Source organism: Epinephelus fuscoguttatus, linkage group LG16 (assembly GCF_011397635.1).
Source record: "Epinephelus fuscoguttatus linkage group LG16, E.fuscoguttatus.final_Chr_v1".
NCBI lineage: Eukaryota > Metazoa > Chordata > Actinopteri > Perciformes > Serranidae > Epinephelus > Epinephelus fuscoguttatus.
The window spans coordinates 37,883,056-37,909,997 of NC_064767.1; the positions used below are offsets into that span (position 1 = coordinate 37,883,056).

The following is a 26,942-nucleotide window of genomic DNA, read 5'->3' on the forward strand; positions in this document are numbered from 1 at the left end:
TTCCATCCATTCAAGGATTGGTAACATAACAACTGGGCATAGCTTTATTACAGCTTTACAGGCTAAGCATGACTGTTTAACTTGTATGTGATTTAATGCTGTCAATGAGTTATTGTTGTGATTGTTTGCAGTTAGGTCATTGGTTAGTTGGCTTCGCCAAAGCTAAGTGTTTAGTTTGCTAATGCTGTTCATAAACAGATTCTTGCACCCAACTAAACAATCTCTGCGCTAATCCAGGCCGTTTGCAACACAAATCACATTCACATATACTCACTAGCAAATAGGCTTTCAGCAGAACAGTTCCCGCTTCTTTTCCTTTGTCTTTGTCCTGACCACACGGTCAGACAAGACCTCCCCTGGTCTGAAGCCAGCTTTGATTCGGCCATCTTGTAGTTCTCTGTTATCAGTCATTTTTTTTGTAGGCCAAACAGCACTTTGATCACTCTCTCTCACTCACACACCCATAGACATATACTCACCAAGCTTGTATATAGTTGTTAGTTAGGATTTGTGTGTTTTGGTTTTGCTTTACTCACTTTATGAATAAATACAATTCTCTGGAATCATGCCTGCTGTCTGTTTAATGTTGCACAAGAGTGAATGAATAGTCAATCTCTGCTGCGTCAAGAACTCTGAAATCCGTCATGCTTTACTGTTAATTTTGGTTATGGTTATTATTTAATATCAAAATTAATAATAGTTTAGGGTATTTTATGAGACTGATATCTTTAACTGGCTATTATTTTCCCTTTCCGGGAATGGTGCCCCATGAGGTGATTTAATGTTAATTAAGTCACATTATTTAACATAATTACCAATTATTATTAATAATTATTTCTGATAGCCAATTTACAACATTAATGGTGTCCCCTTGGCCATTACTGTCATTCCCAACATAATTGGTGCCTCCATGTGACGCCCTAATTTATGTTCCCTTCATAATTGGTGCCTCCATGTGACGCCTAATTTATGTTCCCAACACGCTCTATGCTAAAATGAGAGCGCTAATAACCGAGTGATGCATTCCAACAGAGCTCTGAATTTACAAGGGTCCAGTTTGTGCCAGAGTGAACAGCATCTCCAACACACCCTTTGAGAAGAGGGAAAAATGCCAAAATGCAAACCAATTTCTGGGACTCATTCCTGCACTACTCTATTGAGATATTTGTGATTTTAGCAAAGTTAAAGGATATCTTACCGGCTCCCATGAGAAAAAAACATGGGAGGTACTTGCATTATTGTAACTTCTCTTTCCTTCTTTTTCCATGTCCATAACACTCACCAAGGCTCTCTTCTCTCTGCTAACTCTTTCATTGTACATTTGGCTTGTGAATATTGTCTACAGATAATCCTGACAAAATGTGAACCAATCCTATAACTCTTGTGAACCAGACAGTTTTCATGCACCTCCATGTTTGCATCAAATGTGGTTAAAAAAGTCTTTGTGACCCGTGTACAAAGCCTCCACAGTGTTCTTTCATCCAACAGACTGCTGTTATCTCTGTGTTGAGCTACTGTAATCTGTATGGCTGCCTTAAGACATCATCAGAAATGAGCAGTAACAGTTTCACAAAATATAAGAAGCAACAACACAAAAACAGGGATTAAAAGGAGATTATTTACAATTGCTGGGGAAACTGAGGCTCAGAAAGAAGCAGATAAACATGGAGTACACAAATCGTAACAAAAGTAGAATCTAAGAATCCTGCTACAGAGGTACGAAGGTAACAAACATTTATAAAAGACTGCTATTATAACATGAATATAAAAAAAACATAAACAGAAGAAATAGCTGTGTATGCTGAGGACTGAAATATAAAAATAGCTTTCATTTATGTGAAAGATTTCCATTTTTATATTTTGAGCAAGATATGCTTTTATATGAGAGGAATACTGACACAGGAAACATGAGTTGAGAGAACAATCTTTTCAATGTTCACATGCTAAAAGTACAAGCTATCTGTTTTTGGAACTTTCTGATGACTTTGAATTTCGAAGAGGAAGGGTTGGATTGTTTAAGACACACAGTCATTGTAACTGTTCCATAAGAATTCATCAATATGTAAAGGTGTGTTCAGGCTGAACCTGAGGCTGATTTTAGAGGTGGCACATCTGCTTTTGAAGTCAGTGCAAAAATGTGAGATCACATAGAAAGATCTGGGGGTTTTTTTAACTAGAATTTGTGGATGTACAGAGACAAGACACATAGGGAGGAGTCTGGTGGAAAATTACAGACAGAATTGAATCCTGATGAATTCTGACATTAGACAGAAGCTAGTGTCACGTAGCCAGAACTTTCTCCATAGTGCTTGAGAAAGGTCTGGAATCACCATATTACCATTCTGCCCTGGAGCATTACCGACCTGGTTTGTTTTTGTTTCTCTAAACCAATCACAATCATCCTGGGCAGCTGCGTTTGGTATAAGTATGAGTTTATTGGCACCGTTTATCAGCTCAGTGTTGAGTGTTAGTGATCATGCTAATCGGGCAGCCTATGTAATGGCAGAGTTGCTCCGCTGACAGTGGCAACAGAAAGTTTGCTGGTCCAGTGGGGAGTTGGGATGGTCCAAGATCAGACTCCTGGTACAAAAAAGGATTATATTCAGGTATCTGTTTGACTGGAGACGTTTTGAAAGATGTAGCAAATCAACTTCAACTGGTCGTGTCAGTAAAAAGATCAACATTGGGCATGATAGTCCAGCGAGAAACAGTCTGGGCTTTTCTGAGGTACGTTCACAGGCTGTTTTATTTGTTGTAGTTATTTTTTAACAATTCAGGCAAAGCAGGCATGCCTTATTATCCAAGTCTTCATCTTAACTTGCCATTTTCATCGTCTAGGTTGTTAGCTCGGAGGGTGTTATTATTTTCTGTAGGTAAGGGGATTTGGAACACGCAGAAAGCAGAAAGGAGGGAGAATGCCGGCCTAAATAACTGGCCAGTGGCAGGCTCGCAGTCTACATACAGTGAGTCTGACTACACACAAGCACGGGCATGCTGCCATGCATAATTTGCATAAGTACAGCTAATATCAATAAAATACAGGATTACAAATACACTCTAATAACCCATTAATGCAAAGAAAAATCGGCTTCACATTCAGTCCAAACACACCTTTAATTCTACTCTGACTCTGCTTTGATGCAGACAGAATTTTGAGATAATGTTGAGTTTCAGACGAAGTAATGACATTAACATCAAAGTTGTAATTACAACTTGGAAACTCTTATTCTTTATGTTCTGATATATCTGGCATGGCACTTAAAATATGCAAATGCCAGAAAACCAAACAAAAATGGACTCTAAAGGTAATTAAACCCAGTTTTAAATAATTTAAATCTACACAATTCAAAGCATTTTTAACCCTAACACAACCAACTCATCAGCTTATGTAAATAAACCTTTAACATTCACTACATGATTTATTTTTCTTCACATGGCCTTACTCCTCTGTAGAACTGCTCCTTTTGGGTGCATGTTGGCTCTGGTGGTGTATAAAGAGCATTCTCAGTCAATTCATATGATTTTGCCCATAAAAAGATTGTTGGAGGAAAGAAATGGCACATGCTACCCATTGAAATTAAGTATTCAGTCAACAAATATTTGAATGTTTTGCCACACAAACAAAACTATTTTTTATCAAATAACTTGGAACCCCAGACACCTTTTACAATTTGCAAGATCTCTGTCAACTTTTTTATAACAAAACACTCATTTTGTGATCAAATTTAACTGCAAAATCATAAACAAGAGTTAGGTTATACAAATAAAATTCAGACGATTATTGTAAAACTGAATGAATTAAAGTGCAAATGATGAATGCCTTCTTCTGTGGGAACACTACCAAAGTTCTGCCTTTAATTTTCTCCACAGCCAGTCTTGGTTTTAGTATGGCTCTCTATGCTCTGCATGTCTGGAGAGGGACTGCCATCTATTGGTCACATTACCATCTGTGTTAGACCAGTCCCATCCTCTCAGGTCCTGTGCAGGTCTCCTCTGTGTGAATGTGTGTTAACAGCAATTCAAGTTTGAAGATCAACATCATTGTCCCCTAAGGTTGCAGACACATCTGATGATCATGTCTGATAATAGTCCGATGGTTTGAAACATTTTCCAAAAATATATCTTTTTATACTCTTCTATCTTGGCCGATGGATCATAAAAATATTACTTGGAGTGAGGGTTGAAGAAGTAGATTGCAGTGAGATGGATGTCTGACCTCCATCCAGCACTTCCATCCTTTAATTTTTTTTTTTTTTTTTTACAACTAATATCTATATCTAGATCATTCTGGTAGAAAATAATGTTGATAAGTGCAAATATTAACATAAATAAAAAATAGGAACTTTCTGACTAAAGGTCAGGTCAGAAATTAAAGGTGGTAGTGAAGTGGGTGCTCTTATCGTAACCTTGGGACTGTTGGCATTCTTAGCTGTTACGGACATGATTGATTCATGGCGCACTTTGATGCAATAGCACATGAAGCAGTGTGTGAAGCGTCCTCTTTATGTCACTCCTGTTGTCTTCAGAGCAGCTGGGATGGACAGTAATGAAGAAGTTACAGCTGATTTGTATCAGATGTCTGCCTGTGAGGTTTTCTTTTGGTGTTGCCATGTCAGAATTCAAATACCAATTAATTATCTAAACATTTGGAACTAGTTCAGCATCACTGTAAACAGGACAGACCACCCACAGGTCTGGATGTCAACTGGCCTGGTCTGTCTCTGACAGCTCTGTTAACTTCATCATGTCCATATTTGGGCTCTCTCTGTCAATGAGGCCGCAACGTATTTGCAGCTCCTGACGCCAACTATTGCAGTCCACTGACACTGAGGCTGAAGTGCCCTAAATGTTGAATTCAATCTTTCACAACGGTTATAGATTAGTATAAAAAACTAGATTCTTCAAGATCAGAGGAAGGCAATCTGCAGCTCTGGAGCCACACACCTCCTTTAGCCTCTCTAGTGGCTTTGACAAGAAATTGCTGGTTTATGGAAATGAATAGCAGTTATTTTTTAATTTTTATTTATTGTTGTTGCAGGCCTCAAGTGATTCTTACATTGTCCAACTGTAAAAGTGTGTAGCCTATACACAGAATAAAAAACTTAGGGATGCACCGATGTTTAAAATGACAATTTGGGTGATTACCAATACCAATGTTGTTGTTGCTGCTGGTGTTGTTTTATGAAACAACATATAAAGTAACATTTGACATGAAAAACATTTTTTAAAAACTTCTTCAAAAGCATTTTTACTATTATAATATACTACTATAATATATCATAATTCCCTCTCTTATATCTATTTTATATCACTATGAAAATATCAACACATTTCTCCTTTAAACAGCTGTATTTATCCAAGTTTCTCAACAAAAACTACATTTTACATGATTACATTTAACACATAAGAATGTTATGATTTCCCTTCACCAAATACTCATTTTTAGTGAACAGAGCTTAAGCGCATCATGATGTAACTCAGTGCAACCTCTGTGAACTGTTAGTTGAGGCCACCAGCTGCTGACAGCTAACGTTAACTAGCTCTCCGCCTGCTGATTCTAGCACAGACTTGTTATTCACAACATTATCACAGAAACAATAGGATGTTTCCCCTGATGTGACTATAGTGAGTCTGCTGCGTACTTTTGTCCCGACAGCATCCTGGGGAAGATCTATGTTAGTCCAAAACACGTTTTCTTTCGTCCCCAGGATGAGGGGACGCCATTAGACTGGGGCCCTACTTTTTAGCCTGTGCAAAATGTATGTAAAATTACAGGAAAACATCAGCCACTGCTATCAGTGAATCCCATCTTATTTGCCAATAGACCGATGGAGGTTAACAAGGGGAATATAGGCTGATACTGGTGTGCAGCCACTAAATCGGTGCATCCCTAAAAAACATTTTGTCAACTTCAATTTGCTAAACCTCATTAGCAGTCGCTAGTCTTTATTCTCCCTAGCTAGGCTAGCCATGGATTCCAAATCCAAAAAAAGAGGCCTTGGAGAATTTAATAGTGTGTGGACAGATTTGCTTGCTTTCACCGTCAACACTGGCAGGTTCAAGTACCAAATGAAAAAATAGCACACTTTAGGCAAATTTAGTTATCAGGGGTGACAGAAATGGCTCTTTTGATAGTAAAGGTTGCTGACCCCTGACCAAAGTGAAGCTTTTAAAACAGTGTGTGTGTTTGGGTTATAGACTGTACTACTGAGAGGCAAGCTAAAAGGCCAGAAAGCAGATGTGGGTACCATTATGTCCATACCACACTGGGTGTCTGCATACTAAATGTTTATAGAAATATTGTGCTGATGCATTTTGTAATTGACTTGGCCTCTGGATGGTTATTTTCCATGCAGTGGCAAGCATAATGTGAAAGTGAGACCAGTTGCTGAGAGAGACAGAGGCCTTTAGTTTCACAGTGGTGTACTGTGGCAGTAGTGGATCAGAAAAGGTGAAGCTCAGTGAGAATAGTGAGCTAGGTGGGGTGTCCTCACCACTGAGATCCATCAGCCTCCAGACTAACTCATCTTTACCTCCACCTGCTGACAGAAGTCTGAGGAGTCATTTCAGTCCATCATTTAAGATATGTGTATTTTGTTTCTTTAGTGGTTTATTAGAAAAAAAATTCCATTGTGTGCATACAAAATTTAAATATAAAATCTTCAGCCTGTATAATGGATTTCTACTCATATCATGAGCATCCTGTTCAGTAACTTGAGGGGCAACTTTGGCATTTTCCAGCCTGGCCACTATGTTCCCGTGTTTTGAGTCAAAGTGCCTGATGTGGAAAAAAAAAACAAGAAGTTATAATGGACATACAGTGCTGGTTGCCCCATCTGTTTACATAACAGCTGTTGCGCAGCTGCCGGCTGCACCCCTCTCTGTCAATACTGGACCAATTTCAAAAATTGTTGATGACAGCAGTCACTAAGACACAAAAACATGAGAAAAAGTGATCCAGGTTGAAAAATGCAGAAGTTACTCTTTAACAGGAAGCTTGTTTTAGATAAACATAGCTATTTTTACTATGATACTTTCTATTTTAACTGTTATCATCTCTCTGCCAGTATCATATTTATACATAATGGCTTTATCCAGGTATCCTCAAATGTATCATACAGTAACATACATTTTACTTTAGCTACCCAACACTATTTATCATATTTTTTCTAAATATATAACAAGGACAACTGTCAGTCTGTGCCACAGACTGTATGAAAAAGATGAAGACGGTATGTATGAAAATATACCCTGGTGGCTGGCTGCAGTATAGGTCATAAACCCCGCCCCCTCCATGTCAGAGGATGGGACATGGGCCAAACAAAAACATTAAAGAACATGTAAAATATATTCTTACAAAAGATGATTTCTGTCATTTTAAGCACTTAAGCACTTATCATGCTGATGGTCAAGTGTTTGTTTTTCTGATAAAGTTTGGCTTTAATTATTTATTTGATGCTATGAAAAGGGGGTTTGACATTGTGATTGACAGCTATGTGTGCCGATCAGTGCGCTCACGACAATGGCGATGCTCATGATTGGTCAAACAGGAGTTAGGGTGTAAATTATACAGCACTGAGATTGCTACTGTGCAGACTCTGCCTCCAAATGACGTCACCAGCGCAAGATGGCATCGGCCATAACCAGGATATTTTGGCTTCAGTTTTTGGCTTCGTCCATCTATATATACAGTCTATGGTCTGTGTGTGCTGTCCAGAGTGCCTCTAAACAATGTAGAATGTGTAGCAAGTGCAATGTCAAGCTTGCACAGTGCAGGCAGAATATTCATACCACACTCAACCAGGTCACCACAGTGAAACTAGAAGGCCAGATAATGTTACTTGGTAATCAATGCAATTTTCACCTCTCCATGCATGATGGTGTGGTGCCATCTAAAGGGGGATCCTCACCTTGAACCTACTGACCATGACCATAAGAAGATGTCTTGGATATACCCATGCCGTGTGTTACCATGCAGCCACACCACAAGCAGCTCAGTCGTTCTTAAACCGCTAAGCAACATAACAAACCCTTCTGTGGTGTATACAGTCAGCGAGCCTGCCTTTCTAACTCATGTGACTTTTGTTTTGTCTGGTAAGTGCAAAATATGACACACCACACACACTACAGCTGTTGCATCCAATTGTGGAGATGAATAGAGGAGCTTTTGATTTGATTTACTTACATTTCATTTGCAAAATATTTCCTAATTAGCGTGCGTGCCAGTTACTGTATGTTAACTTATCAAACCAACTACATCACTGCAGAAGAATCTGTAGAATAAGTTACTCACAGTGAGCACCAGCAATCAGGACTTAATAACAAGTGACTAGTGGTCTGTGATGAGGGTTTTAGAGGTGGCAGGCTTCAGGATGTTTCACATTTTTCCATGGAGGTAGCCCTTCATGCTGTGGTGGTCCAGATGGCAGCTGTCAGATGAACTAAAGCAGTGAGTGGATGGACTGTTTGCAAACTGTAGGTTGGTATTTTAAACGTTGATACAGTCACTGGGTCTATTCCAAGCCCACAGGATGTTTTGTCTTCAAGTCATCAAATCAAAGTGAAGACATATCCTACTTCCATGCTGCAGCGAGGCAAACAGGCTGTACTGCACACCAGGAAGAAAGTCCTCAACGTGAGAGGGAAGTGAAGCCAGCTGGACATCTCTGTGATGTGGATCTCTGTAGAGACTGTGACCCTGGCTGGGTCAGGTGTGTCTGTTGGCTGGATGATGTTGGCCTTCTGAGCCGTGGAGGAACCACAATAGTGCAGAGGGAAGAGGGTAACAGCAGTCAGAGGAGTGAGAGGGATGGTGTGGTGTGATTAGTGTCAGTTTTCGGCCAGTGACAGTGCCAGAGCTGCCTGCAGTGCTGCTTCTTCATCAATGCTGTAGTCCTGACAAAATGCAAAAAACAACAGATACTAGTCACTGCAAAGCACAGAATGCAACCCTAATCTACAGGGTTCCCACACATCTATACCAATGAATTTTCAATATGTTTCCATAACCTTTCGAACATATTTAACCCCATTCTAATGACTCTAAGTAGTTTTGAGAATATGTTAGTACAGTATGTGTCGTGATGAGGTATTCTTCAGGTGTGGATCAGTGAGAAAGCTCCTGATGTGTTGATGTGATCATAGTCCATAGTGAAAATAATCCAAAAGTCCTCACAATGCTATGTGACAGAGGAGAACACTGTTGGAAAATGGATTTTGAATTTGTTTTCCCGTCCAGAAAAGCATCACTGATCCTTGATCATTATTGAACCACAATGGTGCAAATAGGCTCTAAATATTGAGTCCGTTTTTCTTTAGGCCCTCTGTGGTCTGCTACCTGGTTAGATTGAAGAGGTTTAAACTGTAATTTGTTCAGGCCATTTATATTCAGTTGATATTCCTATTCCCTGATCCAATTCCAACAGTGCTGACTCTAGACTAACCCTCTATTTCTATTGTGAAGTTTGGGGAAGTGCTTTCCAAAAGCAACACGTTGTCTGTTAATTAGGCCTTCTTATGTATTCTACAAAAAAACTTCAGCTAAGCTTCCAGTTTCTTTAACAAATGCCTGGTGATTTCCTCTGTTCTTATCCACCTGTTGTTCAGAGGGATCTTTGTCAGTCCTATATGTAGCTATATGTATATGTATATGTACATATATACAGTATATATTTGTATGTATGTATGTATGTATACACACACACACACACACACACATATATATTGTCTGGTCTGTAGTCTGTATTGTAATTGTATGATTTGAATGAATGTTCTTATTATGGATGATGATAAACAGAGAGCTATCACAGAAATCAGGGAGAGGCTGTTTAACTGCAAACAATGAGTGACTTCAGTTTTGTTAATTGACAAAAAAGTACATTTGTTGTATTATGATTATTGTGATAAAAATTAGGGCCGATTCCCCTTAAAAGTCGAAGATTTGAATTGTCTGTTGGAGACCCCACAGTAAACTGAGATTGCTTCAAATCAAGCAGTCATGTTTTTTATTCATTCATTTTTTTTTTTTGCTACTCAATGTGCTGTACAGTGTACTTGTGGCGATGTTCTCGTCCCTAGATTTTGTTGCGGAGTGAGCGCTCTTGACTTTCACGCTACTCTTTGGTACAGTCAGCTGTGGACATGATGCAATTGCACAGAGGAGGAAAAACTTTCCACTTTAAGGGTCCGAAATAACATTATCTTTTCTTTTCTGTTTGGAAGTACTGAATTTACAGCTCACCAATGCTTCATATGACACAGTCTCTAGTTTTTACGTTTGATATCTGTAAAATGTTGCATATTTCTGACCCGTCCTTAACGCAGTTAGCTTGTTTACATTATTACATGAATACCGCTGTCACACTGAACGAACATGGAAAAGAAATTGTCCAATATTCATATTTAACGTCAGATCTTATTCAACTGACATAATTGTTTCATGGTGAAATACCTTGCCCCTGCAGGATGATCTGATTGAACACATTAATTTAGTAGTACTCAACCAGTAAGCAAAAAAGTGAAATGAATAAAGCTCTATAAAACTAGATTCTGACAAAGGGGGCCCTCTTTGAACCTGGGCCTCAAGATCAGGTGGTAAAGCAGAACCTGGTATTCAGTACTGAAAGCAGCCCAAATAAAAGTCTGTACCTTCATAGTACTGTGGTAAACGCAGGAATCTTTGAGACTTATACCTCCAAACCCGAACAAATGAAACCAAAAGTATGTACATATATGGAGAGAAGCTAGACAATATGTTTTCTTACAGTACTGTTAAATTTATTATTTGATTTCCTCACAGCAGAAGTTGTGAGATATAGAGAATATGTGAAAAAACAAAATCATGACAGCATTGGACTTACAACAAAGGTGTCATAAGAGAACTTGTGTCTGTGGAGGAGGTGCTGGAGGAAGTTGGAGCTCTTATAGCTAGGGTCTCCCCACGGCATGGCTGAACACACTGGACACACCTGCAGACACAAACACACAGCAATAAGTAAACTGGACTGAACAGCAATTCAGTGTCTGACCGACTATCTACCCTTCTGTTCCTGAGATATGATGTTGAATAATGGCCAGAAAAATGTTTTATGAGGAACATTATGATGTCACAGTGAAGCTGACCTTTGACCTTTTGGATATAAAATGTCATCACTTCATTATTTGATATTATTAGACATTTGTATTAAGTTTTGTCATAATTCGCATATGAATTCTTTAGTCAACGCGGGGGGAGTGAAACACCAAGGCCAACTTTGTGCCAGTGGCTTAAAAACATGATGTGACAATTTATACTCACTGGTCGCGATATAGTCATTTTATACATCCCACATGGAACACCCTTATGTGTGTGCCTGCTCCTCTCTCTCTCTCTCTCTCTCTCTCTCTCTCTCTCTCTCTGTTTTGACTCAACTAACAAATATATGGAAGCACTGGAGGTATGTTTTGACAGATTCACTCATGACTAGCAGAAAAAATAGACTTGAGGCCACAGCACATCCTGTGTACACAGTCCAACTGCAAAATTATTTTGCAAGAGAGCAGCATGACACGCAACAAAGATCCCTGGCCAGACTCAAACTGGTGGTCAGCACCTTAAAAGCCCATCTTCACCTATTCTTAGATATGTAGTACATATACAGCTACCTACTGCTGTTTAAACCTCAATAACACTAGATGACAATGTTTAAGTTCTTTAGAACCTTCGTGGGTTTCCTGCAATGTTCCTGGTGTTTCTCAGACAGACTGGAAGCACTTCAGGGGATTTAACATCACCTGAGTCAGTCTAGATCACTGGTTCCCAACCTGGAGGTCCGACCTCCACTAGGGGTCAACGAAGCCTCAGGAGTGGTTGCGAGGTATATGGGGATGTAAGAAAACTTTTTAAAAAACATTTACAGTAGGACTATATCTCTGCATTACATTCATTTCTGTGAAGAAAACTAAATTAAATTTCTATTTCTAAAATTATTATTAGATTATTATTAAGGTATAAACTTGAAGGAAATGTCACAGGGTATAGGCACAGTGAAGACCTGAACACAAGCTGTATTCACAGAGCCTTCATTCTCTGCTAAACAGCCTTTTTATGCATTAGAAAAGTACACAGTTAAATAAACCAAAGAGCTAACAGAACAATGCAGTGCCAGGGAGAAGAAAACACTTAATTTGTTAAAAAAGAAGACTATTAAGTTTGTATGATTGTTAAAAACTAAAAAAATACACAATACAGAGAGAGGGTCTGTGTAAAAAATTCCTAAAATATAAGTAAAACTTATCTCTGATGCAGTATTCCAAGGGAACCTGTGAAAACAAGCGATTTGAATGAATTTTGAGAAAACTTCCTTCAGGTTAATTGTACAGTTTCAATTATTCTGAACTGTTATTGTTATGCATTGAATATAAAATGAAATATCCAAAGAGTATGTAATTTAGTCAGGGGTCGTCAATTCACTCAATGAAAGAAAAGGGGTCAAGGTTGGGAACCACTGATCTGGTGTATTAAAGAGTCATCTCTTACCACTTTATTAGGGTCATTACGATGGTTGTCCATACAGTGCTTCACCAGCTCCTGCTGGTCCAGGTTTCTGGCCCCACAGAATGGACACACAAACGTTGACCGGTTTGGAATATTGCTACACATGAGAAGACACACATACACATAGAGACACACACACACGAATAGCAGACATTAATTATCACAAGCTTGTAGTAGCTAAGTCAATCCTGTAATAATTCAAACTGATCTTGACATCTTGCTGACCTCTAACAACTCACAAGGTGCACTGTGTGTTCATGGAGGATATGTCAGATATTTGATGATTTGCAGATAGTAGGCGCCTCTACTAGGAGAGTCAGTGTACATGGAATGGACTATAAACAGTCTGTTCTAGACATCAGCAGCTTAGGTTATAAAGTCAAAGAGCCAGGTCCTGTGTCCTCCCACAGAGGCTTTCTTAAAATTCCAGTGTGCAGGATTTAGGGGGATATATTGACAAAAATATAATATAATATAATAACTGAATATAATATAATGAGTATAATAAGTTTTCTTTAGAGTACGATCATCTGAAAATAAGAAACATTCTGTTTTCATTACCTTAGAATGAGCTGTGTATAATTACATAGGGAGTGGGTCCTCTTTTATGGAGATCACTATGTTGCATCACCATGTTTCTACAATAGCCCAGAACAGACGAACAAAGCACTGGCTCTAGATAGGGCTGTTCACATGTTCACATTGACCACCATAGTTTGAAGCCCCTCGGCAACTATCCACCTCTGAGGATAATTCGGCTCACAGTAAAAACCTCTTTACCATCACCGGTTGCAATCCTCACAGCTAGACACTAGAGGTGTAACGATCCATCAATCTGGATCAATTTATCAATTCAGTGATCAAAGATTTAACATCATCGATGAAACTGCTTTATTATATTTACCAGTTTCAATAACCTTGGCTGTTTGATTTGGAGACAAAGAGACCTCTGTGGATAATTCAGCTCTCAGTAAAAACCTCCTGAACAATGAACACTGAAGGAATTCTGACCAGTAAAAAAGTTTCATCCGGTTGCAATCCTTGAGGATAACGCTATTTACTCAGGAATTTATTAGCAGTGTTAAAATATTTTGGATTTTGGAGAAAATATAGGTCAACAAACAGAGCACATGCTGTACATAAACAATTCCATTACGAGATAAAACAAATTGTAAAATTATCTGTCTGGATGAGCATCTCACTCTGCTAACTTCTCACTGCAGCAACATTAGCTGCTCTGTTTCAACAATGTTTGGCTGAAGAAAATGTGCATGTAGGCTGAAACTCAACCAAGATGTTGAGTAATAAAAATAATAACCTTCTGTCTCTCTGACAGAAAGTGTTTGGGCACTTTTCAGGTGGAGGGCTCAAAGAAACCAAGCTAATGTGAAAATACATTGTTTCTGTATGCAAGCTGTATTTTCAGACTGAGTCAGCTCAGCATGGATGTGGTCTGAGTGTATGTACCTTGGTATGGGTTGAGAGGTGGGCACCACAGGTACAAACTTAGGACAGTTGGCTATCTGTTCTTGTACTTTAGAACAGGAAGCAATGTGGGACCTCATCTTTACCAGAGCCACCTGACAACACACACACACACACACACACACACACACACACACACACACGCACGTTAGAACTGTAGAACAATAATAGAATTGCTCATTTAGTCACAGCAACTTCATTAGGGTTACTTGCCATTTCATAGAGGATCTAACTGACTCTGGTTGAGCAGCTGTTTTGTCCATACATCCACATCTTCAACACACTTTATATTAACATTAGAATATGAAATATTTGACTAACCTTCAAGCTGAACACACACACATGAAAACGATTAATCTCCATTCATCCTCCAACCTTCCACTGTCTTCGCTTTGTAAGGGGCCGTGCACACGCCACATCATTAACCGCCTGGAAACGTGGGGTTGGGCACTGTGTGCCACTCAAGAGCACAGAGGCAGGTTGCGTCTGAAGTTGCTAAGCGACCATAACAAGCACCAGCCTACTTCCATGAAATCCTGAGTGCAGAGCTAATTTTCTTCCAGGTGCTGTTTTTTAAGTGTGTAGGCTTAAAATTTTGTCCCTGGGACAGATGTAGAGCTCTGGCAGCCCTGCACTAAAATTATTAACTTCTTCTTTATATTTATAGACTGATATTTCAGTCTATAAATAGGAGGAGAAAGATATCTACCAGGTATGATTGGTGTTACCCATCAGATGACATGTGATGCACGCTGCTGCGTTCCAGAAGTTGAACTTAGTTTATATCACGGTACAACCGTTGTGCACTTGGACACACGTGTGCAGTGCGACTGCGTCGCTCTGGTGTTTGAGTATGCCTGCCGTGCATCTACATCAAAAACAATGGATTAGAGGGTGCAAAAAAAAGCAGCATGTGTACGGCCCCTAAAAAAATTTAAATCAACTGTAATGGTTTAGCACCTTAGGGTACACAGTGCTATCAATTAAATAAATAGCAAATGCTATTGTTTTACCATATATCCTGCAAAAACAAAATGAGAATTATATCTTCAATCTCTATATTGTAAATGAGTGAATATCAGCTGTACTTGGAGAGGCACAATATGATCATTTGCTGATGTACCTAATAATAAACATACACGCATAATGTAAAGTTGCAGCTATGATCATCTACCATGAATATGAATGGCCTACCTTCTTGTTACAGCCCCTGCAAGGTGCTTTGAATGAGGCCAGCTGCTTCTCCACACTGGACGAGCGCTCCACTTTCTTGGGGTCAAAGGGCACCCGACAGAGAGGGCAGAGGGGTGAGGTCACCTGAAGACATGGCTGCAGACACTCCCCACAGAACCTGGAACAGCAGACAGCAGTGGGGAAAGGTTAAGTTCTTCTTAAAGGGAACCACAGTGATTGCAATGATTTGTCCTGCTGGTCCAAGGAGCACATCTTTAAGGTCACCTCTGTCCCACAATGACGGGGATAAAGTGCTCAACAAGAAGATGAGCAGGCGGGTTTATTACTGTAAATGTGTATTTTACAATTTTCATTTACAGTAAGGTCCTCCTGTTGGTAATGAAAAATTTTCATCTCAAAGTTATTGGGGTCCACACTGATGTCTGACCAAGACTTTGTATTCTTTTAAGTTTTCTTTTTTAATAAGTTCAGAAATGTCTTGGATTGATGGTGGCACATTGGTGATGTGGTTAGCATTGTCGCCTCACAGCAACACGCTTCCTAGTTCGAAGCCCGGGGTGGAGTTTGCATGTTCTACCCGTGTCAGCATGGGTTTTCTCCGGGTGCTCCAGCTTCCTCCCACAGTCCAAAGACATGCAGATTAATTGGTGACTCTAAATTGCCTGTAGGTGTGACTGTGAGTGTGAGTGTCAGCCCTGTGATAGTCTGGCGACCTGTCCAGGGTGTACCCCTGCCTCTCGTCATATTATACATGCATGCTCATGAGGGCCCACCAACAGATGGAGACATGAAATATAATGCTTTTTAATGTATGTTATACATAGAAAAGCATTCTACATAGAAAGAGCCATTTATGTCTACATAGGGCATGTCCTCATCCATGGAGATTGCCTGAATGGACAAACCAAACACTGGCTCTAGATAGGACCATTTGCATTTTCACGTCAGCCACTATAGTTAGAAGTCCCTCCAGGATGAGCAGCATTGAAAAAACACAGATTTTTAATGTAACTAAATGAGGTCAGAACTATAAGACGTGGAGAGGCAGCCTTTGTTTATAATACTCGTTAACATCTTTTAACCATTACTTTCTTCTGAAATGTGTTTTTAACCGATAGTTGTTTTATCTTGTCTTAGCCTGCAGTTTGTACCTGAATTTTGTTTGAGTCTATTTATGTGTGATATCTATACTCCCATCGGTCTGAGAAATCAGCCATTCAGTCTGTCTCTTTATTATATTTTGCTTCTTTTTGTTGCTTTCTTCCTATATTGCTTTGTGTTTTTATTATGTTTGCTTATTGTATTGCTCTTGTTTTGTGCAATTAACTTATTACAATCTGTGCATTTGTAGCGGCACGGTGATGTGGTGGTTAGCACTGTCGCCTCACAGCAAGAAGGTTGCCGGTTCGATCCCGGGTGTGGAAGCCCTTCTGTGCGGAGTTTGCATGTTCTCCCAATGTCAGCGTGGGTTCTCTCCGGGCACTCTGGCTTCCTCCCACAGTCCAAAGACATGCAGACTGGGGACTAGGTTAATTGATAACTCTAAATTGTCTGTAGGTGTGAATGTGAGCGTGAATGGTTGTTTGTCCCTATGTGTCAGCCCTGCGATAGTCTGGCGACCTGTCCAGGGTGTACCCCACCTCTCACCCGATGTCAGCTGGGATAGGTTCCAGCCCCCCCGCGACCCTCAAGAGGATAAAGCGGTTAGAAGATGAATGAATGAATGAATGAATGTGTGCGTTTCTATTTACCAATACGTACTCTTACTTTGTGTTTTTTTTCTACAGTGAGACGAATAAAGGATTATCTTATCTTGTTTATATCATCTTTTTCCTTTTCTATCACAAAATGTTCAGTTGTCTTCAAAGTTTAGTACTTGGTTTTGAATTTTGAACTGTGTTATATAAATTATCAATATTATTAACATGATCATTCAGTGCTTTTACTGATTTTAATCACCCCATCCATTTGTTTCGGAAAGGAAGAGGCCTCTGCAGATAATTCAGCTCCTGGTGAAAACCTCTTGAGTCATCAGAGAAAAAGGTGAGCACACATCAACAGGTGCTGGGCTAACAGCCTGTATGCAACATGCCAAACAGCACAGAAGAAACACTGATTCGTGTTTTCAAGTTCAAATCTCCTGGTCTGTTTGTTTTGGAGAGGAAGAGACCTCTGTAGATATTTCAGCTCCTGATGAAAACTTCCTATACAAGCCTAGAATGGACAAGCCTATCCGCGATGAGCTGTGTTGGAAAAACACTGAACTGTAACATGAAACTGCTTTATTCAGTGTTTTTACTGGTTTAAATCCCTGGGTCTGTTTGATTGGAGAGGAAGGGGTCTCTGTGGATTATTCAGCTCCTGTTAAAAGCATCCTGAACAATGAGCACTACAGAAATTCCTATCAAGTGAAATTTCAGTTGGTTGCAATCTTCAATCCTCACCACTAGATGCCACTAAATCTCCATAAATCTGACACACTGAACCTTTAACACACAGTTGAGCTGAGTCTGTATGGGCCAGTGAAAGGAACGCATCAGCGTTTTCTTAAGGTTTATCCATCTCCATCAGCAGCAGAGGAGTAAAAATAGCTGCATTTTACCTTTAACTAGAAATAGAACTGAGGCTATCTGAGGTCTGCTCTGCTCTTTGTTGTTCCTTTCAGCTCTAACTGAGAAAGATCAGAAATACTCCTCTCTTATTTTATTAGATACAAAGTAATAAGCCTGTGATAATCAGGGTTGATAATGTCATGATGCCATCAGTTACACACTTCACAAGTCACCACTTACATGACTGCAAACGGTCACTGGTGTTTGATTAAAAGCAAACAAATACCCTTCACCTATTGCTCTCACTCAGTTTTTGACACAGTGTTTTGAGAACTGTTTACTTTGAATTGTAATAAAACAATGAAATATTTCACTGTAAAATACAGGTTTAGCTATATTTTCTGTTGATTAATTATATGATAATAAATGCCAGTGCACATTGTACTAAAAAACATCTCACAACCTGCAGTCTAACATAACAACTGGAAACAAGACTTCTGTATTGGCTAATTTATTCTTAATAAAACTATATTTACCAAGAAAAAAATAAAACTCACTTTGTGTTTTGTATCTTACAATTAAAAATACTGTGTTTTCTGAACAATCAAAGCACAATTAAGGACTGACATTCCTTTTCCAGTCCTTTCAATTAAAGGTCCAGTGTGAAGGATTTAGGGAAATTATACTTGCAGAGATGGAATACAATATAATAATTATGTTTGCTTTATTGTATAATCACCTGAAAATAATACTCATTGTGTTTTTGTTACCTCAGAAGGAGCCGTTTGTATTTTTTTTTGGAGATTGCCATGTTCACCACAATATTTCTACAGTGGCCAAGAACAGACAAAGCAAACACTGGCTCCAGATGGGGACATTTTCGAGTTGGCCACTGTAGTTACAAGCCCATCTGCAAACAAGCAGCATAGGATAAACACTGATTTGTAAGGTGAAACTGCTTTATTCAGTGTCTTTACTGGTTTAAATCGCCAGGCCGTTTATTTCAGAGAGGAAGAGACCTCTGTGGATAATTCAGCTCCTGGTGAAAACCTCCTAAACCTCTGGATCTTAAGTTAGCAGATAAAAAAGGTGAGCACACATTAGCATGTGGTGGATGAGCCACACGTCTCTGACATGGCAACAGCTTCGGAAAAAAAACCCCTGAGATGCTGCTTTATTCAGTGTTTTTACCAGTTTAAATCACCTGAGGGGTATTCCAGAAAGCAGGTTTAGTGAAAACTCAGAGTAAGTTAACCCTGAAATGAGGGAAACTCTGGGTTTTCAGTTCCAGAAAGAGAGGTAAATCAATCTCTGAGTCAATCACCATGGCAACTGAGTCTGTGAACCTAACCTGCTTGCTGGCAGGTTTTCTTCAATAAACCCTGAGTTTTTCTCTGTCTCCTCCCTCTTGCACGCTGTTTCATTTCCTCATTCATTCAGTCCGTGTCAAAGCTTGTATCGAAGCACGTTAATTAGCGGAGATTTACCGTCTGTCACAGTCTAAATCCTGCTGGATATTAGTTTGTTACTCAGGACTGTCTTAAGTTACTGAATTTATGCACATCAGTCATTTCTTTGGACATCGGTTTTTGTCTTTACATTCAAATATTACACAGCGAGAATTCACCCTCAGCTCAGAATCAAACCTCTGTCCTTTTTATATTCATTATTTTTTATAACACTGTGCACAAGGATCAGACTGTCAGTCTGTTAGAGCCGCTCTGAAATGTTTATTGCACATAATGTGTAGGTCTAATTATTTAAATTTTAAAAATTGGTATGAAGCTTTAGACACGTAGTATCAGTGACTAATGATCTCTATCACTGATGTCATTGGTCGCACTGATGGAACATAATTCCTATAGCCTAATATTGGGGATTATATGTTCATATTTCTGAGTGAGCAATGGTGCAGCGTTTCAGTGTCTTTAAATTTACTACATTTGTATCTGAAATAAAGTCACTGAATGCTGTTGAGTCAAGATACAAATAGATGTGCAACATTTTCAAATCTACTGTATTTTAACCTCAACGTCTTTTCAAGTGCAAATCACCAAACATATTATTACTGGGTCAGACTGTGAGTTTACAGTCATGTCTTTATGTCTTTGATCTATAGCCTAGCCTATATGTTTTAAATCTTCCTATTTTTCAGTTGCTGCCTCCTGTGTTTTCCCCCATCAGATCTGAACAAATATATTATTGTATATAGTTAATATAATGTAATGTATCTACAGCCTGATACAGATTCAGATTCCACCACTTTATCTTCATTAAGGAAATGTAAGTCTGATAAATGATGAATAAATGGACAACACTGAATAAAACTTTTTTATTAACTTTATGGTTAACTTACTTACACTTTCCTCGCTCTGACTCAGGCTCTTCTTTTAAAGATAAACGTGCACCGTCTGCTACACATGCATTAATATCTCTACATCCACTGGATTAAAACGCTGTCTTTTATTAACCTGTTGCCATGGTGAATTGTGGAGTCGGAGCTCCATTGATGATGGCTTTTTATTGTCGGCTTAGCTCAGAGAGAACATACTCAGAGTTGACTGAACTAACTCGAACCAGCTGTTCTGGAACCGGGAACTCAGAGTTTCCCATGTCAGGGTAAATCAACTCAGAGTTCAGGGTTAGACTCAGAGTTTGCTGAACCTCCTACCTGGAATACCCCTCTGGTCTGTTTGTTTTGGAGAGGAGACCTCTGCGGATAATTCAGCTTGCAGTGAAAACCTCCTAAAAACTTCTAGCTGGGAGAATTTTCAGACCACACTAGACTAGACCTTTAACTAAGCACAAAATTTTACAAACCCAGCTGAACTTTGACCTCTGTCCAGGGTTATCTGTGGCACACTGCCACAGTTTTATCACACAAAATCCTAAATGATGAAAATTCAATTTTGAAATTATAATTCCATTCATAACAGCTTCAGTGATCTGTGAACTGATGGAGAAACTGTACTGAAAGACAAAACAACAAATGTCTAAGAAATCCACAAGTAAATATGACCACACACACGTCAGGTGATGTGTAAAGGTAAAAAATAACACATGCAGCCTGATCAATGCTGCCTGTCTAAGGCTGATATTGATAACTGGAAGTTAAAAAAAGAGAGACAACATGTCATCTAATGTTGTTTTTTACATAACATTAATAAGCATTGGGGTGAAGTAAGGTAATGTGGATCATCAGGTAAAGCAGGACAAATAAGGTTTTACAACTTAGGCTCTTTAAATATTAGAAGCCAGTCACCAAACATGTTTCTGCATTGTTATTACAAATGTGCTTTACATGAAACAACCATTTTGACTGGTCTGAGATAACTGGGATAGGCAGAGCAAAGAGTAAAAAAAAAATCACTGGTCCTAGAACTTGGAAGATAAGCCATGTGGCATGTTAATCATCTCATTTTGGTAGTAAGAGTCCTGCAACATAGAGGTATAATAACAAAAATGGTTGCAGAATGTTACATTTTATTAAATGTTTTAATTATAATAAAACTATTTTCATAATACACTTAAGTTTTAATAGGCAAGGGTTTTCAGTGAGTATTTAAAGCATTCAGGTAAAATGGGACAAAATATTAAGCTAAAATAGGACATTTTTCTCAATGAAAGCAGATTGTTCTTAATCGACCAGGTGCCGTAAAATCATGACTTATGCTGTTGTGTGCCAACCTGTCATATTACAGATGTTTAAAATGTTTTTGTCATTTAAAAATATTTAAGATGATGAACTGAGTCCATGTTAGCCACAATAGTCCAAAATGAGCCATCATTATTATACACACACACATCCATTTTAGATAATATGGCACCAGGGAAACAGGCAGCAAAAGAACAGGGAAAACATGGCAGTAAAGATGGACATTTTTTTTTAAATTCATAGACACAGGTCACATGAATGATTTAATGATTAATGACTGAACTGATGAATGGATTTATCTAAACAAACAAGCAACTGTTTATGAAAGGGATATTTGGGAAGAATGTATCCAAGCCTCTCACATTTAAGATAATGCAATATCTGATACTACACAGACAACACATAACATGTCAAATTTTAAACAAAACTGACCCCTGCAGATCTCCTCTTTGTGTCAAATGCTAAGTGTCAGCTGGAACTTAAATGAATTATTTTTGGGACTGTTCTATAATAGCTAAGTTGTTGTCATGTATAGCAAGGGAGCCGAGTACAGTTCTGAAATGTAAAATTTGTAAAGATCCTGGACAGTTTTTATTGGGACTGACATCCAAAGCCAAGACAAGACATAGACTCTTGGAGATCTAAGCTGCTAAGTAAACGTGTTGTCCTAGCGAGGAAATATATACTGTTTAATTGGATCTAAGGAAAAAACACATCAGTGGATTGGAAAGGCCCTTCAGAAAGTCACCAAATAAATAATTTTTATGTAAACAAAAAAAGAATTAAGTATAAGGAGTACATGTGCATGTGTCTTTTTATGGTTAATGGGTGTATATATGGCTATAAGGGCATCATCACAACCCCCCATCCCCCTTTATTATATTTTATTTGACTTCCGTGTATTTACAATTCCTCCCTCAGTGTACTTTTTTTTGCTTGTTTGTTCTGGGGGTTTTATGTTTCGTTTTGTTTTTTGTTGCGTTTCTTTGTTGTTGCATTGTTTTGTTATTAGTTTACAATTTTACCTAAAGTATTCTTCACCTGTGTATTGTCTCACCAAGCTCAGGTCTTTCCAAAAATGTTGATGTTATAATACCTGAACATGTCATCAAAGTGACGCAGGGGCACGTGGTGTGTTTGGTATTTGGCAGCATACTTTCTTTATAGAAACATAGCAGAGAACCATAACAAGGTAACACTTCAGGAAGTCTTCAAAATATTAGTTGTTTTTCTTGGTTATCTATAAAAAAAAAGTGGCCCATATTACCTGAGTTCACGTGTAATCGTGTAATATATTACACGATGAAGACATTGTAAAGAAACTGGTCACTAGAAGAAGTTCTGGACGGGACATTGAGCAGTGTAAAAACTTGTCAGTGTTCTCTGATGGTCAAACCATGAAATCTGGACTCCGTTTCTAATATGGCATTTCTCATCAACTGTTATCGTAACCCGAGGATCATACCTGTAGTAATGGACAGAACATCAGTGAAGGTGTAGGCTATGACAGTGTTATTGTCTGCTTAGGCTGCTGACAGATGTTTTTTATGCTGAAAAACAAACTATAGAAGCCAAATGAACTCGACTGTTGGAGGAAACACATTATAGGCTGTGTGCTTTTCTAAAACCAAGCAGTATGTCACCGTAACTTACTGTGTGTCCACAGACAGCAATAACACGCATCCGAACAAAAAGTAGCTACTTTACGTGTGAGCACAGCTGGCGATGCTGACGGGTTTATGGTAGACCTCCAGGCAGATGGGACAGGAGAACTGGCTCTCGATGCCCTCAGCCGGGGCTGCCAAGGAGCCCGAGCCGCTGTTGGGCTGCTGCTGCTGGCGGAGTTGGGTGCTCGCCGAGACAAAGCTCCGAAACATCGCCATCATGGAGCCGGAGAGGATCTGTCGACAACAGCTCGCCGCCACACGGAGGAAGCTGCCCTAACTGCTGGTAGCTAGTGCATTAGCCGGACAGCAATTTGAATATATGTCGTACAAACATCGTGGCTTTCCAATCTGTTCCTTATAAAAAAATATCTTCAATAAACCGAGGCATTACTTTCCCTGCCTGGAGAAGACATGCCGGAGAAGTAAACATTGGGAGCAATGCCCGTTAGCGAGTGTCAGCGCTGTGCAGCGAGGATGACCTGGATAAAAAGCACCAATCTATAGACTCATGCAGTTCATGGGACGCTGTGTCCATGTGGTTGTCAGATTAGCGGTTTTGAAAAAACGTCAGTGAACGCTCGCGAACATCACGAGAGGCTACAACAAAAGCCCTCCGCGCGCTTTGCTTTGTGGAGGCTGGAGTCCTCCTCTTCATCTACTGACTGCTCTCTACATTTCTATAGAACTGCAATCCCAGAGGCCACCTCAGTGAGCGGCCCGGGCCAAAGAATAGCACCATTTATTAATTATTATCAGAGGAGCGGACAGATTTACTCAGCAAAGTATGGCCAACCAAGTGGGACAAATGTGTGTTATTCATATAGACTAAGACACTTTAAGGGGTAAAAAAACATTTAATTCATAAACCGAACAAATACAGACTACATTTCAAATGTTGTACACATACAAACATATTTCATTATTACATCTGATCCATGATCCTGTAATGCAAGGCCAAAACCATGGAATTAACGTTGGGGGGACCAAATTTGCCTGGGGGGCCCAGATTATATTTATTAATTTCCCATTTTTAAAACATTTGAAAGTAATGAAAAAGAGAGAGTTCCGTGCAACAGCTTCTGCTTGGGTACAAAATCAGAACACCCAGAAATGCAGTACACTGAACAAGGTTTTCATAGTCATGGAAAACCTGGAAATGTAATGGAATTTCACAGTCACATTTTCCAGTGTGGAATAAGCCATGGAATAAGTAAAAATCATTGAAAGTTTAGGAAAAGCCATGGCATTTTATTGTGTAATGAAATTGTTATAATTATCTTCCGTGAATAACCCCTCGCATTATACATAACAGCAAATTAAGTTTCTGCTGCTGTCGACATAATGTTTCTCTGATATGTGTTGATGTGTGACAACGTTTTGTTCATTTCTTCATTTTCTCCCTGCATTCCCACTCTCACTTCATGTATGACAGCTGGAGTTATGTTTGAATATTTGAATAGAGTTTGAATCTGATATGTTTGAAAAATGCCCAGCAATTAAGGCAAGAATTTTTTAAATCTTTTTATTATGGGTGGAAGGTCATGGAAAAGTTTTCAAATTCTGTCCATGAAAATGTGTGACAACTACGACTGTAATACTAGAAGCAGTAGTAATAATAATGAGTTGCACTCCCGGTGGCGCTGCTCTGCTGCGACCCGGGCTACCTCGTGCTGCTGTCTTATGTCTCTGTACCCTTTTAAATCAAATATCTTGGTGTCATCATTGATAACACACTAACCTGGAACACTCTGCAGCAAACTGCAGCAAACTGCAACAACGCTTGCATTTCTTGCATCGCTTACGATCTCATGGAGTGGACAAAAAGATCATGCTGATCTTCCGCGATCTTCGAGCCTAATCAGATATGGCATTACAGCTTGGTTTGGCAACCTCTCTGCCCAGCTGAGAAATAAGTTGTTGCGATTAATTCACACTGCGTGGAAAATTATTGGCATCAGAGAGCACTCATCCATGCAGAGCATTTACAACAGGCCACATTGTGCAAGGCAAACAAATTAATTGATGATGTGTCTCATGTCCTGCACTCAGAGTATGAGTTGTTACCTTCAGGATGAAGGTTCAGAGTTCCCCAGTGCAGATTTAATAGATTCAAAAACTCCTCTGTCCCTGCTTCTATTAAATTTGTTAACAGTGGCAGATAAAGCGAAGTAGCAAGCACTACTGCACTTTAGGGCTACTGTTTTAAATTGCTATATGCTGTTTATTTTATAACGTTTCTTTACTGTTTTTTAAGCTCCTATTTATTACTATGTTGTACTATTTATTGCCTGCTGCACTTTATCTATTGACTATGTTGTACTATTTATTTATTTTTCACCTGTTTTTATGTTGTGTTACCAGTGTGTTTTATGGCTGCAGCAGGGGTGAAAAAGCCCAAGACAAATGTCCCACTAGTGGGACAATAAAGTTAATCTTGATCTTGGGTCTTGTGGGGGGTACTACAAGAATATGGGGCACCAGGGACACTGCTACGAGCCATTTGGCTCCTGTATGACCAAAGTGAGAGCTGTGTCCGCATACTCGGCTTAAAGTCAGACTGGTTCTTGGTGGGTCTGCCAGGGTTATCCCTTGTCACTGATCCTGTTCGTGATTTTCACGGACAGGATCTTGAGGCGCGGTTGGGGGGAGGAAAAGGTCCAGTTTCGGAACATCGGAATTGCATCTCTGCTTTTTGCAGATGATGTGGTTCTACTGGCTTCATCCCACCGTGACCTCCAGCATGCACTGGGACGGTTTGCAGCCAAGTGTGAAGCGATCAGGATGAGAGTCAGCACCTCTAAATCTGAGGCCATGGTTCTCTGTCAGAAACCGATGGATTACCCGCTCCGGGTTTGGGGAGTTCCAGAACCTCGGGGTCTTGTTCATGAGTGAGGGTAGAATGGAGCGTGAGATGGATCGGTGGTTTGGTGTGGCACCTGCCATGATGTAGGCGCTGTGTCGGTCTGTCGTGGTGAAGAGGGACCTGAGCCAGAAGGCGAAGCTTTTGATTTACTGGTCCATCCAACCCTCACCTATGGCCATGAGCTCTGGGTAGTGACTGATAGAATGAGATCGCAGATACAAGCGGCCGAAATGAGTTTCCTCCATGGGGTGGCTGGGCTCAGCCTTAGAGATAGGGTTAGGAGCTCAGACATCCAGAGGGAGCTTGGAATAGAGCTGTTGCTCCTCCGCGTTTAAAGGAGTTAATTTAGGTGGTTCAGGCATCTGATCAGGATGCCTCCTGGGCACCTGCCACTGGAGATGTTTTGTGCACGTCCCACTGGTAGGAGGCCCCAGGGCAGATCCAGAGCATGTTTGTGGGATTACATGTCCCATCTGGCCTGGGAACGCCTTGGGGTCCCCCAGGAGGAGCTGGAAAGCATTGCTGAGGAGAGGGATGTCTGGGGTGCTTTGCCCAGCCTGCTGCCCCCATGACCCGACATGTCTTTATTTCTGATGATATGATAAACAGGATATGAGCAGCATCTTCTTGCAACTACATTTTATTTTTTTTTTCTTTATCATTGCTTCTCTACTGTAATTGAATCCCTGCTGACCCGCCTCCCTTTTATCCTGACTGCTGTGAAGGCATGCTCACTTCATCTTTTACCTTTGTGTAGTACAGGGATAGGCAGACTGTGGCTCTGGAGCTGCATGTGGCTCTTTTGCCCCTCTCTGGAGGCTCACTGTGGCTTTGACAAAAAATTATCTGGAAATGAACACCAATTTTTTGACATTCTAATTTCTTTTTCTGTTTTTCGTCGTCGTCCTCCGCTTATCCGGGTCCGGGTCGCGGGGGCAGCAGCCTCAGCAAAGAAGCCCAGACAGTCCTCTCCCCAGCCACTTCCGTCAGC

The 26,942-nt window shown here is 39.8% G+C and overlaps 1 protein-coding gene across 2 annotated transcripts; it reads right to left on the minus strand.

Moving 5' to 3' along the window:
- Nucleotides 1–1,598: 1,598 nt before the first annotated feature.
- On the minus strand, nt 1,599–23,638 carry LOC125904013 (E3 ubiquitin-protein ligase RNF166). Of its 2 annotated transcripts, XR_007451348.1 has the most exons (7): nt 23,129–23,638; nt 15,215–15,371; nt 14,003–14,115; nt 12,518–12,632; nt 12,276–12,300; nt 10,860–10,967; nt 1,599–8,895 (listed from the first exon to the last, which is right to left on the minus strand). XR_007451348.1 is itself a non-coding variant. In XM_049601273.1 (6 exons), exons 1-6 carry the CDS (start codon nt 23,305–23,307, stop codon nt 8,830–8,832), a joined length of 738 nt encoding a protein of 245 aa, XP_049457230.1. In that variant the 5' UTR covers nt 23,308–23,631; the 3' UTR covers nt 1,599–8,829. The 2 variants fall into 2 exon arrangements, 1 of the variants encoding a protein (XP_049457230.1); XM_049601273.1 differs by lacking the exon at nt 12,276–12,300 and having other exon boundaries at nt 23,129–23,631.
- Between the last annotated feature and the right edge of the window lie 3,304 nt (nt 23,639–26,942).

Excerpts from the sequence above, each read along its gene's own strand:
- LOC125904013 (XM_049601273.1), bottom strand. The coding sequence starts at position 23,307 with ATGATGGCGATGTTTCGGAGCTTTGTCTCGGCGAGCACCCAACTCCGC. Across the intron at positions 15,372-23,128 it reads ATCGCCAGCTGTGCTCACAC|GTTCTGTGGGGAGTGTCTGC; the intron begins GTAAAGTAGCTA and ends CTGCTGTTCCAG. Across the intron at positions 14,116-15,214 it reads GCAGGGGCTGTAACAAGAAG|GTGGCTCTGGTAAAGATGAG; the intron begins GTAGGCCATTCA and ends GTGTGTTGTCAG.